The 16137-nt window shown below is 38.1% G+C and overlaps 1 protein-coding gene across 1 annotated transcript; it reads right to left on the bottom strand.

Moving 5' to 3' along the window:
- Nucleotides 1-7871: 7871 nt before the first annotated feature.
- Nucleotides 7872-15728, bottom strand: LOC100498162 (cystatin-like). Its single transcript, XM_002937445.5, has 4 exons — nucleotides 15651-15728; nucleotides 11721-11948; nucleotides 11236-11349; nucleotides 7872-8956 (listed from the first exon to the last, which is right to left on the bottom strand). The coding sequence occupies exons 2-4, from the start codon at nucleotides 11925-11927 to the stop codon at nucleotides 8876-8878; spliced, it is 402 nt and encodes a 133-aa protein (XP_002937491.1). The 5' UTR covers nucleotides 11928-11948; nucleotides 15651-15728; the 3' UTR covers nucleotides 7872-8875.
- Nucleotides 15729-16137: the final 409 nt, after the last annotated feature.

The raw sequence follows: 16137 nt of genomic DNA, 5'->3' as shown, positions 1-16137 counted from the left end.
TGTACTTGAGATGCGCCTGCAGGGAAGGTCTTGTCTACATTTGTTGAATAAACCTTCTATTCGTGCAATGCATCAGGGTAGTGCCCATTTAGTGACAGCTTTATCAGTACTTGAGCTATAGATGGGCCTACCATCTTTATGCCCAGGTTGCTGAAAGGCTCTATAAGCCTTTGTTGCTCTCTTTCTGCTGCAAATAGTGCTGCAATGCTTTTGTAATGATCCAAGCAACTGGGTTATTGACTCAAACCATTTGTTCCTACCTAGAGTTTTTGAAACATCTGCAGTCACATGCTCATTTAGTCCAACTGCCAATTTGAATGGATATCAATTGGAATGAAAGAAGACAAGCAAAGTTTATGTAGAAATATTGCTGAACTGCACCCTCATTTAATAAATAACAATGGGGATCATTTCAGTAACTGGCACACAATATTTCCTCTGATTCCTTCTTGGCTATGTGCACAAAAAAAATCAGCTGTGTGCACATTTTAAACCTGTGTGTGCATTTTTAAAACTCAGATTAGAATAAATGCAAAATTTTGTGTTTTCACACAAAATTCTTAGTGTACACTACAATTTGTTGTGTGCGCTAGCTTCAAAATGTGTGTGTGCACGAGCGTGCAGCTTAGTGGGAACATTGCTGTCACCCATCAATTACACATGTATTCTCTCCCAATGGGAACAATCTGCAGACTGCAATGAAAACACACAGACTTGTTATAAAGTTATAATTTAGTGATACATAGTTATATTACATTGGATTGGATTCAGCATTGGATTTATTTTTGTACTCAATACAGGGCAAAGGGACATATGCCGAAGGCTCATAGCTATATTAGCTATAGTAATTGTAATAATATTTCAATGTAGCATTTTATATTAGGGGTGCCAGACATCTGATAACTATACTGGCATTCCTATATTTTTGTCTCTGTTCCCCAATAATATCATGGAATGTTATGGAAGATTATTTTTATCAGGTACTCCCATAAAATAGCAGCCAGGTAGCAGCCCTATCTAATAGATCAACACTATTTATAGATATTTATTTTAAAAATGATATATTATTATGATTATATACACTTACTTTCATAGCTTAGAAGAGAATTCCACCATTTCAGGCACAGGTCCTTATTTAAATACAGTGGTGTAACCAGTAATAGCTGGACCCCACCAAGAACATTTTGGGGGCCCAGCCTGCAAAATTCAGTTCAGACAGCTTTTTTCTTTGCAGCAGAAAATGAGGCAGAAAGGGTTGGTGGAGGTTATACCATACAGTCAGGGCCCCTGACCCTCCCCCTCTGTTTTGGGGGGCCTCCTGCATGGTAGTCATCCCACTGTTTATATACAGGGCCGCTTCTGCCATTAGGCGAGTTGAGAAACTCAAAAAGGCGCTCCTGGTAACTTTAAGAGCCGAATTTCCAGTTTTTAAACCGGAAATTCGGCTCTTCTAGTGCAGAGAGCGCAATTGCAATTGCCCCCGGACCCGCTCCTGCGCTCAGAAGGTAAGCGCTGGGGAGCGGGGGCGGCATCCAGGAGCCGCCTCAGGCGGCAATATGTATAGAATCGCCCCTGTTTATATAGCACCAACATAGGAACTAGCACTTTCCATCTTGTTGTATTATCTACATCAGTCCTTGTGCCAGTGCAACTTCCATGCACACACGCACAATTATTACCTTATATAAAACCAATGCATCCAGCAAAGACCAACACACTTAATCACTTAATTCAGTACGATATATGGAACTGGACCCTGTACTGCCCTGAGCTGGCCTATAATAATAGACGGCTGTTAGCCGTGCTCTCTTTTGCAATCACCCAAGGTAAGAGACCAGCACCAGATCTTTTGGGGCCCTTATGTTGTATGCCTACAAATATATATATTTTTTAAACATTTTATTGAAGTTTTGCAATAAACATGTAGGTTGTACAACAATAGTCACATTCAACAGTTTGTCCTTCAAAAAGATAAGAAATGAAGAAAATAGAATGCTTACAGAGAAACAAAATAAGTAATTTAAATAGAGAAAAACAAAACAAATTAACTAACTATGCCCAGTGGATAAACTAAAAAAAGAAAAGAAAAGTTTCCTAGAGAGCAAAATCAAGGATAATTTTGCTTATATGTTCGTGAATTATTGAAATAAATCTATATATGCAGCATTTTATACATCTGATCCTTATTACTTATATCTATAGAATTAAAGAAAAATGACCATGTATTTTTGAAAGGAATCCTGGATTTAGGTTCACTTGTTTTTGCTTTGATGGCCCCTTGCCAGATAAGCTGATTATGATAAGAAATAATTTCTGTTATAGGAGGGGTTTCCTCTTTTACCCAATAATAAAATAATGCTTTTTTTTAGAGGCAGCCATAAACAAAAATAATAATTTATCAATTTTTTGTACTAAGGAGACTGCTTGATAACACCTCCTCTTTTTTAATGTGTAATAGAGGGAAACTAGGAGATAACTTTATATTTAAATTCAACCTGTGGTTCAAGAATCTTTCCACCATGTTCCAGAAGTTATCAATCTTCGGACAAGACCTGAGGTAGTGGAATAAATTAACACCAGTTTCGTTACATTTGGGGCAAAAAGAATTTGTTTTAAAGCACTTATTACGAACAAAAAGTTTTCCATATCCTAGATGGGCAAGTTTGAATTGCTGAATCCTCCAGCTTTCAGCAAAAATCAGATTGTTGAATTCATGCATAGACTTAACCAATTGCGAAGGGGATATAAAGTGTTGTAGATAAACAGACCACTTTTACATTCTCTAAGGGATGATTATCTTGGGTAAAAACATCCCAGAATGTACCAGAAAGAATGTTGATTTTTATATTATGTGGTTTGTCTTTAAATTCTAATATTGCCTCTGCCAGTCTATGTTTAGCGACAGCAAAATTGTCTTTATTGTGAGTCACTGATAAACCACATTGGCAGGCTAAGTAAAAGTATTTATCCATTTCAAGTAACTTGAATTTTTATTTAAACAATGGCCAGGGAATTAAAGAATAATTGTTTGGATCTAGTAAGTCTTTCATCAATATGATGTTTTTTTTCTCAGATGTTAGTAAAAAGTAGGAAGACCTAGAGGTTTTCAGTAGAAGTTTAACTGGCATGAAGGGAGTTTGAGAGTAACTGAAGCCATGGCTGGAGAATAGATATTTCCATACAAAAATAGTGTCCTGATGTAGAGGATTCCTTTTAATATCTCTTGGTAAATTACTCCATTTACTATGTAATGCAGAAAATATATCAGAATAAGGTTCATCGAGTAATTCTATTTCTGGGTTAGTGTATTTGTTACTTTGAAAGATCAATTCAATAAGGTATCTTGTTAGAGCAGACAGGTTAAATGTTCTAAAATTTGGTATTTTTAGTCCACCAAGTTTAGCAGGTCCCCTTAATTTGGACAAAGCTTTTTTCGAATTTTTTTCATTCCAAATAAATTTCACAAGTGCAGAATCTAGCTTTCTAATATCTGAGTGTCTAATAAGTAAAGGTAAGTCAATTAAAGAATAAAGAGAGTTAGATATAGAGCCAAATGCATTCATTATCTCAGTCTTGTCAACATTTACTTTATATCCTGAAAAGGACTGAAAATTCACAAGCATATCAAAAACAGCTTTAAGAGAGTTATTGGGATTTTTTATGATTAGCAGCAAGTCATCTGCAAATGCTAGTACCTTAAGTTGCTGCTTGTTAATAGTGATACCTTGGAAAGCCTTAGAAGAATTGAAAGCTCTAATCAATGGTTCTAAAGCTATATTAAATAACAAGGGAGATAAGGGTCAGCCTTGTCTAGTCCCCTTAAAAATTTTTAAAGGTTTGGATTGGGCACCTCCTAAAATGACTTGAGTTTTGGGATTAGAGTAAAGATATTGAATGTAATGATAAAATGGGCCATTAATACCAAATAAATCCAAACAACTGAAAAGATGGTCCCAAATCAAATTATCAAAAGCTTTCTCAGCATCAATATTAATTATGGAGCAAGGAATCTTATGTTTCTTGGTAAAATAATATTATATTGAGTAAAGCTCTTATGTTCTTAACCCCTGGTCTATTTTTAAGTTTTGAGCTTCAGAGATATCAAAAGGAAGGATTAGGGACAATCTATCAGCCAAAATTTTTGATAATAACTTAATATCTTGATTTAATAGAGATATTGGCCTATAAGATGAGGGGAGAGAAAGATCTTTATCTTTTTTCGGTATAACTTTAAGGCTAGAAAGTTCACTAGAGGGAATATCATTAAAAGATTAGTTAGGAAAGGAGACATCAGCTCTTATAATTTTACTTAGCAAATTATTTGACATCAAAATATAATCTATTCTAGTTCCTATATTGTGGGGAGAGGAGAAAAAGGTAAAGTCTTTCTCTGTTTGATGGAAAATTCTCCAAGTATCATTTAGGCCAGTGACTTTAAAGAATTTGTGTAAAAGTTTAGATTTTTTGAATGTATGCCTACAAATAATGCTGCAGTACTTGCTCACACCCATCCACTACACACATTTTGCCTATTTTTTTAATGTGCAAAGACGTTTCTCTGTGCGGCCTTAAAGGCTGCATTGTTTGTAGGTGACATTGAGCCATTACTGGCTGACTGAGGAGCTCAAATGTTATAAACTTTGTGATACAATCTTTAATTTACAGTGCAGTTGTGCTCTTTATTAAAATTATATCACAAGGTTTATAATATTTGATCTGTGGTCTGACTAGCAATCAAAAATTAGGAGTCAGTTACTATTAGGGGCCAGAGACCCTGAAGTTAAACCCCTGTTTATGGCAATTTCTCAAGCCTGATGGAGCACTAGGCAGTGAGGTGATTACAACTGAAAAATGCTGTCTGACATTTTTATGCAATAATTGTCTGAACTGTAAGTTCTTATAGAAATGAATGAGGGCCATTCTGAATGATTTGTCACTTATCTGCCAAAATGGATTGGGTAACAAAACACTCTGAAGTGGCCTGTATCCCATTACCCATAGGCCTGTGGCACACAGGGTGTTTGTACTTCTAATACTTATAACTCCCGTAGACAATATCCTATTAACATCAATGGAAAGTGCAGAAGCCTGTCCAATACCTGTGACTTGTACCTAAAAATGATTTCTTGTCAATCTAAAGGGAGCTATATCCCCAAAAACAGAGAGAGTAAATAATAAAACCCACCCTTTCTCAATAGAAAGACCACACACAAGCCAACGTCTGGAACGTTTGGAAAGGTGCACAGTGGGTAAGGAATTTCTCAGCCACATGATGTGCTTCCCCAAGCAGCACCCATCCAGTCCCATGTAAGCAGCACCCATTAAGTCCCACATATACTTCTTCTAAATGTCTGAAGGAGTAAAGCTCTAGGACCTGAAGGGCTCAGTTTAACTATTCAACACACTAATGATGAAGTGTGAATGCAAATTGAAAAATCATATTTGCCATTTTTGTTTATGTATGACCACCTGCCCTGGAGGCAAATAATCTAATAACCTATCATGATCCAGTCCTAAACTATTGCAATATACTGCCATTCCCCCTGGCATCTTCGTAACTGCTGGCAACAGAAAAAAGTAAAGGGAGAAGAATGAGAACATTCTACAGAAACTCCACATATATTATACAAAGAATAATAAATATCAACTCATCAATAGGTCTTGTTGACTAGAATTCTGTGTGTCCTTAAAAAGAAGGTGAGGCAGTTGCACTTCAACATGGCCTTCACAGTACTAGCACTGAAGGTCACATGGTATATACCTCCATGCTCACTCTATAATGTGTAGGTAAGCTTGTTGGTTCTGATTCTCACATTAAAAGCAGCAACCTACTGTATAGAAGAAGCATGCATAAAGTGTCCCTAATAAAACGCATCCTTTATTAGTTGAGAATACAAGCACAGACATGAGCTAATACAGAGGCAAAATGACACATACTGTGGATTTCATTGGCTTTTTTAGTCACTTCCTTAAGGGTAAGCAAACAATGTAAAACAGCTGACAAGTTTTGCAAGTTGTGAAATACTTGTGAGAACAGTGGCATGTCAACTTATTGCTCCGAAAGTTCACACTAATTAAAAAGATAACTAACTCTTCCTGCGATACATATTTTCGCAGACGCGAATAAGAAATGTCTAAAAATTATGAGACAATAAAATAATAAAACCTTTATATAACAAAAACCATTAAATCTGGCCAGCTGCTGTAAACCACAGCAACCAATAAGATGCTTGCTTTTAAGCAAGTGACCATATCAGCAGTGTTGGACTGTGGGATCTGGGGCCCACCTCAATGGCCAACCACAGCCAACCCAGTCGCAAACTCCCTCACTGCCGCAAACTCATGTGCAACCCATCCAACCTTTTATATCCTGCCCCAGCCTTGTACCCTTGCTCATCTTGTGGCCACTCCAAAGTAACTGTATTGGGGGCAATGCAGTACCCAGGCTGGTAGCGGTGCTGTGAGGGCCAGGGCCCACTGGGATATCTCTCTGCCGACCCAGTTCAACCCTGGATATCAGTGATTAACAGTTTTCAAATGGCTGCAGGTAGAACTGTAACAGAACATATCTTAAGGTGGCCACACATGGGCTGATAAAAGCTGCCTGTGGGCAGGGCCAGATGTTGACCTTGCAGGTTTAAAAATGCCATCGGCATGCTGATGTGGCCCTTGTCCCAACAGCTTGTATACAATCAATGTGATCCAATCAGTCAGTCTTTGGTCCAAATGATTAGATCAATCCAATATTGCCCACCTCAAGGCAACCAAACTAGAGGATCTGTCAATGTATGGCCAGCTTTATTGGTTGTCAACATGCCATGTTACTAGTGTTCAATTCTAGCAGAAATAGGCAGGCACAAACTGGACCACAGTGAGTAGCTGCTACTTAATATTTTATTAAAAGGTTCTAATGCCCTTTAACATAGTGTATGTAAAGCCTTATATGTGTTCTGCCTATATTGGGGCATAGGCTAATGACAATCAAATAACACAGTATTTAAAGAAACAGTATCTAATCACAAAGCTTCTACAGTAGTATACAGCCAATAGCAGCAAAGCATTTCTAAAACACGATCCATAGAATATATGCCAATGTATGCCAAAATTACACATTGTTAAGAGTACATAATTTACAGAAGTGCTAGCATAGCTATTAATAATACAGATAACTCAAGTATAACATGATACATCAAATTCTAGATTCATTCCTTCAGCTTGTCTTGTCATAAGCTAAAATATCAATTTGGCTTCTTTTCTCAACAAGTTTGCAACCATCTCCCCCTACAGGATTCAGTATTAACTTCTCAATGCCTATTACTGAAAAATAGAGAAGCAGTCTATTAGAGCAATCAAAGCACTGGCAAGCATACCTTCTTTATGGTTTTACATCCAAGCCAAAGGGGCAAGGGTCTTAATGAGCAAACATTACAGTATAAGTGCTTTGAATGGAATCAGAAGAAGCAGAGTGGCAAATGCAAGTAAATGATACCAAGGGTCAATATATAGTCCCTGGGTCCATAAGAGTATGGGAAACCATATAACAAGGGCACAGAAAATTAAGGAATCAAAATTTAATATATCATTTTAATACTTTAGGAGAAAAAGAACTACCTATACTTTGCCATCCAATTCTGATGTGACTGTACCCTACAGTTTAACGTAGGAAGTTATCACAGGTAGTGTTCATACATAGAAAACAATTATGCTGATCCTTGGCCAGTAAGTGACCCTTTTTTCAAAGTCAGGAACATGTACAAGCATTAAGTAGTCCAAGTGAGGCACAATCACTGGTTCAGAATTGAAAACCACTACAAGAATTTGTAGGGGTAGTGGAGGAGGGCTAAGCCATGAACACAAGTATGTGACAAACTTAGCAAAATAAAAAACACTCAGGCTGCATCAGGCATTTGTCCAGAGTGAAGAGTTTACTATATTTCAGTTCTGATATACCATTTCTGGAACATATTGTTAACAGATGGAAAGTAGTAGCATCCTGTAGAGGAATGGCTCCCAAGCTGTATGGCTGGTTGGGGAACCCAGACTGAAGTCTGGTTGGGATGAGAAAGAGCATGTCTGGTTTTTTTTGTACCAGTCTTGAAAAACCAGTCTAAAGGCTGTGGTTTAGGGTGTAATCACTTATTTGCTGCCCATATTGTTGGTAAAATTACCAACCAATTACACATGTTATATCTGCAACCTTGTTAATGGAGCAGGATGGGAGCCTGCCCAAATACTGGACATAAAGTGGGTATAAATAAAGCCACCTCTCTATACACTGAATCAGTGAGGAATTTCTCAAGTTTAATTACAGGAATCTACTGTTCTAGTTTAGTTATTTTTCCTTTGTGAGCACTTTGTCACCCATTTCTCTAGCAAAGCTCCAAGGTATAAATGCCTGTTAAACACCTCTAATACCAGGTCAATTTCTCTGAACTGAAACACATTCCAAGCCTATTTTGGTATTTGATGTATGCTCAGGATGTGAACTCTGTCTTATTGAACTTGGCTTCCAATTAATATGGAGTAGTCTCAAATATTTCTACAGGCTGTCATTTATTGATGCATGGATTTGTACGTAAATGTACAAATTAACAAAACAGAAGCACAAAGACAGGCCAGTATATGTTTAAAAACAGTTGGGTCCATTCCAGTTTAGTGCGATTGTTCTGCGTTCACTGTAGAGAACCATCCCTTGGATTTCTAGAGAAGTCTCTTTAAACAAGAAAACCACTGAACTGGCATTTTTCCACCCAGTTCTATGTATTGGCCCTAGCGAGAGGTCTATGGTAAAGGTTGTAACAGCAGTTTATTGAATGCAATCAAATTCTACAGCTAAGCAAGCAATATTGATAGCTCTGGGTGTATTCGTTTGATTTCACGCTGCCCTGCAGGTAGTTTTTGAAAGCGACATCACATTTTTCAAAGAAACGTAGACTTCGAATGTACAAATCTTAGTCTGTAACAGCAACACAAAAACAAACACGGTTAATATAATTGGTACATACGACGTATCTTTAGCGAGATACTGACACTAGAAATTAACCTTTACATGGTATTTATCATTTTGCCTTAAATGTATTTGCCCAATGCTATTACCTATCTGATCCCCCAAGTTCCTCAATGAGGGGGCTGCCATATTTGTGTAGCAAGAGTCAGTAAGCATCAGAAGCTATAACCGAGAGGTTGAGAAGAGTCAGGTTGGCAAAACAGGTTTAGAAGCGTCAACTAACAACTACTTGCAAAAGTAGCAAAAACCAACTAACTTGAGCTATAGGTAACTTATTGTACATTTGTATTTTAGGAGGAGTAGTTTTATGGTTAGTATCACTATAAAAGTCTGTTGGTATAATCATACATAAAACCAGAGTCAGCGCAGCTGCTCACATTGCTGACTGCTAAGGATTCTTGTACCGACTGTCCTTACGCAGCTACACAGCATGGAAGGGAAACTGCTGGGTCATGAAAACTGCCTTATGCTTCTAGATTTAAAACTTAAGACAGGTTAACTAAATTGCAATACATGAAAATTATAGTTTTTGGTGGCGGGGGTTAAAATAGGATTGTTTTTGCAAAACAGGATGCAGGTTACATTAGCCCACATCTCTGGTGGGGAAACAGTTTTCCAATGATAGTTACATAGGGTTGAAAAAAAAGACCATTGTCCATCAAGTTCAACCCTTCCAAGTAAACCCAGCACACACAACCTATACTTACTAATCTATTCTATCACGTACATAAACTATATATACACAACCACTAATACTAACTGTAGATATTAGTATCACAATATCCTTGAATATTCTGCTTGTTCAAAAACTCATCCAGGTGCCCTCTAAGTTTATGACATCAACATTAAGCATCAATTTGTAATCAAATTGTAATGTAAATTTAGCAAAAGCAAATGCAAAGAATGAAAAGACCAAAGGAAATTTAAGAGAATGTGGGGCAGAGAGATTATGGTCTCTGCTACAATTTTTGTGTAAATTACATTTTAATTCAGTGCTAATGCAGCATCACAGAAATGGTGGGATTATTAACTATAACAAAAGAAAACGAAAATAAAGTCTACGTTCCATTAACACATTATTCAACAGGGAGGCTGCAACCAAGCCCAGTTCTTAGCCTGCTCTATGGCAGGTAATTAAGTACAGGTATTGGACCGGTTAACCAGAATGCTTGGGACCTGGGGCTTTTTGGATAAGGGTTTTTTCTGGAAATTGTATCTCCATACCAAAGTCTACTAAAAAAAAAAATCCATCATTTAAAACATTTAATTAACCTGAACAGGATTGTTTTACTTCTAATATGGTTTATTTATATCTTAGTTACCATCACGTAAAAGGTTGTTTATTACAGAGATGTAACACTTAACACTGGCCTTTGGCATGGGCAGTAAGGATACTTGGGGGTGGGTTGGTGATGTAATTGATGGGGAGATGGGTGGGCAGGGGTAGGCTTTTAGTTAAAAAGGGGGAAGATGGGTACAGAGAATGGAGTAATCTGTAGGAAGGGTTGCTACCTAATTTGTCAGCTAGGCTGGTCAAATACTGGCTGGGTGGCAACCCTAATGAGATTCGTCCCATAACTTGGAAATTTCTGGATAATAGATCCCAAACAGGGTTCACCTGCACCCCCTACTTTTTCTTCCCAAATTAGGCACTAAAGGGTACATTTTACACCCCTTGGTGCACACGTAGCCAGGGAAAGTGTGAATTACCCTTTATGACTGTAATAATCAGTGGAAAAACTGAGTATACAAGCAGCAATTTAACTAGATACTCAGCCCCTTGCCACCCAAACCTGCAGGGCCCTGTGCCCCAGCTTTGTAAAGTAATACTTTCCCACCCTTTGCACTACCTACGATGTCACTTATTCTACGAGTTCAGCAGTCATAAGGGGGTCCTACAAAATAGTTATGTTGCGGTATTTCTGCATTTAAAAAATTGAATTAAACTACCAAACATTTCTTGATCATCCTGTCCTTTGTCTGTGGTATTGCAGATAGGATAGGACAAATGTTTGTATATTCATGGTCTAATAAGGGGTTTTGAAGGCAAATCTTTGCACCAATTTATGGTTGATGTGCTCTCTCATTCAGTGGCTGCAAGAACAGAAGCTCCACTGCAAACACTTGGCAGTGTCTCTAATCAAACAAAGCCAAAGGTGCCGCCAGTTTTAAAACTACAGAAATGGGAAAGAAATTTGATTAATTTTGAAGTCCAGTTTTTTTTTTACCTTGGAATTAGCACCTTGAGCCAATTGACAGGACTGTAGATTAACATTGGAATTCTTACGGCAATTTGTTGCACCAATTTTCATCTGTATAATGTAGTTCATTCCAGCAACAACCTGCAAATGAATGATAATGCTCAGTAATAGTTTATAGAAATTGCTTAAACATATCATGTACCTACCCACAGAGGACCATTTTAAGGGTCCCAGATTAGAATCATTGTGGCATGAAAAAAAAAAAACACAAAAATGTGATTGATGCATGTATTGGTGGGTGGCCACTTAGTAGAAGTCAAACAATGTGTATCATCAATACAATCAAGCAAACTTTCTTGCTTCACAATTAACCCCTCATGTGGTCTTGGGATGCCCATGTGATATGTAATATTTTATGGACGGAGAATACATTAGTCATATTAAAGCATTTATGACAGCTTCAGCACTATTCTTGAATAGCTTTAGATTGACTGATAGCTTTGATAGATTACCTGTGATTTAGCCGATAACACTTTTATTTTTCTGTAGATGTGTGCATCATTGGACATGCGATTGAACCTTTCCAGGGCAAAGTTTGCAGCTTTCTGAATATCTCGAGATGCTGGATCTGCAGGTACTGGAGCACCCGGCATACCGGTGGATACCAGTGTCACCAAGAGTGACGAGAGAGCAAGGACAAGATGCAAACTTGAAGCCATGATGTAACCCAAGTATGTAACCTACACTAAGAAGAGAAAGGGATTTAAAAAAAATTATATATAATTTAATGGTTTGTAGTAATTTCCCTCAGATAAACAGCAACCAGATCATTTTTAGTAGTTGCACACTAATTTGGCTGTTCTGGCCGTCTCCTGAATAAACCCTTGACAGCAAGAGGGCTGCCTGCAGCTAGTAGACTCCTGCCACAGGAGAAGGGGGGGAGATTGTGTAGCTTTTACTGTAAGAAGCAGACATCTCACAAAGCAAAGTGATGAACCAATACCGACTTTTTAATTGTCTCACAGGTATGACAGGTTACAGGCTGGAGCATTGGAAGCTAGAGTTTCAGTATACAAATAAGCACTACTCCAGAAGATCCTTGCACACACAAAAGCCTCCATTGCCGGTCATGTAGAAGTGCACTAGCAAAGTACCATTAGCTGTTGAGGGGCCTCCTCTCCCAGTAACACAATAGGTTCCCACTAACCTATTCCTGAAAGCTCCATTCCCTGACTGGAGCACAATAGTTTAGGCACTCAACCTTAAAACACGACTCCTTGTCTGGATAACAGGCTGTGTCCCACTCCTACAGTGAGCCCATACCAATCTCCTAACTCACCTTCTAGCCCTAACATGGTACAATCTCCCACCTGGCCTGGCTCTGCAGAAGATGAGCAAATCGGTCCCATTTTGCTGAAAATTTAGCAAAGTGTGGCTGCCATGTGCAACTTTGATGCAAGCGTAACTTTATGCGACCGTGACTTTCTCACTTGGCAAATTTTTGCAAAAGAATTCACCAATGGCAAAATGCAGAATTTCACATTAGTTTACAGTTTAGGCCAAATCAGTGATGTAACTACTGAGCCGGGCCCCCTACAAGAAAAATCTTTGGATGGGCAGGTGCGGAGTAGCAAACTAGCAGCCCCCGACCCTGCATTGCTTATAAATTCCTGCTACAATGCATGCTCCAGTATAGGAATTCCCCTACAGACCACTCTGCTGCGCATGTGCTGCAAAGACAGGAGGAAGAGGATCCCCGGTGCACCAGCCCAGAGTATAAGTTAAGCGATTACAATCACTGGGGGGAGAGGGGGGGGCTTTGGAAGTGGATATTTATAGCATATACATTAATTTTGTAAATGTACATGCTTTTTTTAAGTGACCACACCCATTTTGACACAACTGCGACTTTTTGATGCGCACTAAGTTTTTTTTAGACTTGAAAGCTGCTGAAGTAAAAAATAAATAAAAACCCAACACAACGAAAATACCTATTGACTTTATCATCCCAGACCATAAAGGGCTTATTTATCAGTTTGTGAATTTGTTTTTTCTTCTAAATCAAATAAACTCACATATCGAAAGGTCACTTAAGGAAAACTCATTTGGGGGGGAAAAAACCCTCAAATTTCTCAAAATCCGAGTTTGAGAATATGGCTTGAATTTTTCTATGACAACTCCCATTGACTTCTATAGAAACTTTAAGATGACAAATTTTAGTTAGGTCACTTTGTTCAGCAGCTTTCCAATTTGGAGTTTCAGCAGCTATCTGGTTGCTAGGGCATGGAGCAGGTTGAATGAGGAGCCGGTATATGAATAGGAGTGGGACTGAATAATAAAACTGTAGCCTCATTAAGCAAAAGTTTTTGGCTGCTGGGTTCAGTGACCTATTTGCAAGCTCCAAATAGTTAGAAGACAAATAGTTCAAAAACTATTACAAAAAAAAAAAAAAATGACCAATTGAACAGTTGCCTAGAATAGGCCATTAAATAACATACTAAGAGTTGACTAAAAGGCGAACCACCCCTTTAATACCAGACATTCAAGTTTTTGAACCATAACTCGAATTAGTCAAAAAAATAAACTCAACCACTGATAAATCACCCCCCTAAATGTCTAAATCATACTAAAAGTGTGGAATTTCAGCATCTGGTTGCTAAGGTCCAGTTTACCCTAGCAACCAGGCAGGATTTTAAATGAGACAGGAAGAATAGAAGGGGTTCGGAATACAAAGATACATAATAAAATATAACAATGACATTGTAGCCTTACAGAGCAATACTTTTTGGCTGCTGGTGTCAGGGAGCCCTGCAACAGGTGGAAAGTGGTGGAAGAATACAACTCAGTTAAAATAATTCAAAAATTAATAAAAACCAGTTGAAAAATTGGTAATAGGATATTCTATAACATACTAAAATGTAAGTTAACCAAGAGCAACCCCTTTAATGCAAGTTGGAAAAAAAAAAAAAAAAAAAAAAAAAAAAGTGTGCCCTAAGCAAGTTTACATTTTACAGTTTAGTTATCCCTTAAATCTGCACTTTTATGGTTGCCAGCACCTCAGGACACCAGTTCTTATGTAGTGTTGTACCAGCATGGGAGTTGTATGTTACAGTTACGTACCTATGCATGTACAAGTTAATGATAGTTCATTGCATGCCTTCAGTTTTACGATCTGTTTAATGTAATGTCCTTTATATTTATTACACTTCCTATATATTCCAGTTTCACCATTTGTCCCTAATATACCAGCAAACTTTACAGGCTTATTTTATTGGACTGTGGGTAGGTTAATCCAGGGTTGGACTGGGCCGACCTGGGGCAGCAGCCTCGGTGGTATTAACCCTGGGTTAATCTTTATGGCAAACTACACACTAGCTCAGGGCAACACATAGTGAGGACAGAACAGGTTCCTTGCAACAGGTTACCATATCTACATTTGTAATAATCAAATCCTATATTGCTACAGCCTGCCTTTCCTTCCTATCACTCATCCTTGTACAAGAGCAGCTGCCGCTACTGTGCTCTGCGAGTCAGCTTATTCCATATATGCCAGTTTAGAGCTGTTCTCCCCAGCAGCTTCACCCAAAACAGCCAGCCTGTTGGTATGTGCAAACCATGGCCCTTCTGTCCCCTACCTCTCCTTTCAACTGGAACAAACCTCTCACCAACTGCTGCCAGTGCCTGCAAATGAGCAGTCTATCCTCTGCCTTGTTTACGTCCCTTCAATATTGCAAGTTGCCCCCTTAGATTCTGAAAATCAGATCCCAAAAGGTAAACTCACCTGTGTCCTATTGAATGCTCCCTGGAATTGCTCCAATATGCATTAAAATACACACTGAATAGCACCAACAAACCCCCCCAAGACTTCTTTAAACTAGTTACTTACAGCTGTATCCCACGCGGAAATCTTCCCATATAATCTTTTTATAACCATATAACAATTAGATCACACACAGAACTTGTTTTACAGCCTTTGGCTCCAAGACCAACTGATCAGCCACACCCCCTTAACTAGTTAATTGGTAGATAGAAGGGGAGAAAAAAAAAAAAAAAAAAAAAAAAAGTTTTATCCAAGAAAGAAGTTGTTTTAATGCCCAATTAACTGCTAACCCACACACAGTACTAACATTACAGAAATCCCTAGGGACCAAGCATCTCAGATAATAGATCCTATAGTGTTTAAAAATAGGGAACACAGTGTTTATTGTACATATAGGTTAATTTTTATATATCTCTTTATACATGCTACATTGCCTCCCAACTAATGAGAAACAATTTGCACCACATTATCAAATCTAAAAGTGAGACCAAGTAAGTTCATCAGTTTTTAAACATTTTAACTGCACTGCTCCCAGCATCCTCAGAACTGCTCTCTCTTACACAAAGCTCACATTCTAAAAACAGAAAGTAGGGAAAAAAAAAAGTTATTAGGATAACATTACCTGGATGAGGTGAATTCTCTCACTTGCTCCAGACAAGCACCAACCAAACCTGTTATCAGGCTGAACTGGGAAGTTAAACAGGCATTTATATAGGCATATCAGGTTTTAGCACCACCCACAAAATAATTACCTTAACATTCTCAAAAGTTTTCATGTGTAACCAAACTGACCTTTACATTTCCTCCAATTGGGAAATCTAAATGATTTTTATGTAGCATTTCCTTTCCCCTTTGTGTCTGTTTACTTGTGTTTATAAAGAGTGGATCATATGCATACTGAATATATAGCACGGGTACAAGTAACAATTAACCACCCTAGGGAAAAAAGACCTTGAACTTCTTAAAGGGCTCCTGTCATGCAAAAATTGTTTCCCCCACTGTAGGTTCAGGCTAATAGAGACAGCTTCCTTGGAACACAGGTGGTATGATCTACACTACGTACAAATGAGATGCCCCATCTTAAAACTATACATGATCTTGGGCAGGCT

This window comes from Xenopus tropicalis, chromosome 5 (genome assembly GCF_000004195.4).
Source record: "Xenopus tropicalis strain Nigerian chromosome 5, UCB_Xtro_10.0, whole genome shotgun sequence".
Taxonomy (NCBI): Eukaryota; Metazoa; Chordata; class Amphibia; order Anura; family Pipidae; genus Xenopus; species Xenopus tropicalis.
This window is presented reverse-complemented; position numbering and strand designations above follow the sequence as displayed.

Excerpts from the sequence above, each read along its gene's own strand:
- LOC100498162 (XM_002937445.5), bottom strand. The coding sequence starts at position 11,927 with ATGGCTTCAAGTTTGCATCTTGTCCTTGCTCTCTCGTCACTCTTGGTG. Across the intron at positions 11,350-11,720 it reads TGTTATCGGCTAAATCACAG|GTTGTTGCTGGAATGAACTA; the intron begins GTAATCTATCAA and ends ATTCATTTGCAG. Across the intron at positions 8,957-11,235 it reads CTCAAGGTGCTAATTCCAAG|ACTAAGATTTGTACATTCGA; the intron begins GTAAAAAAAAAA and ends TTGCTGTTACAG.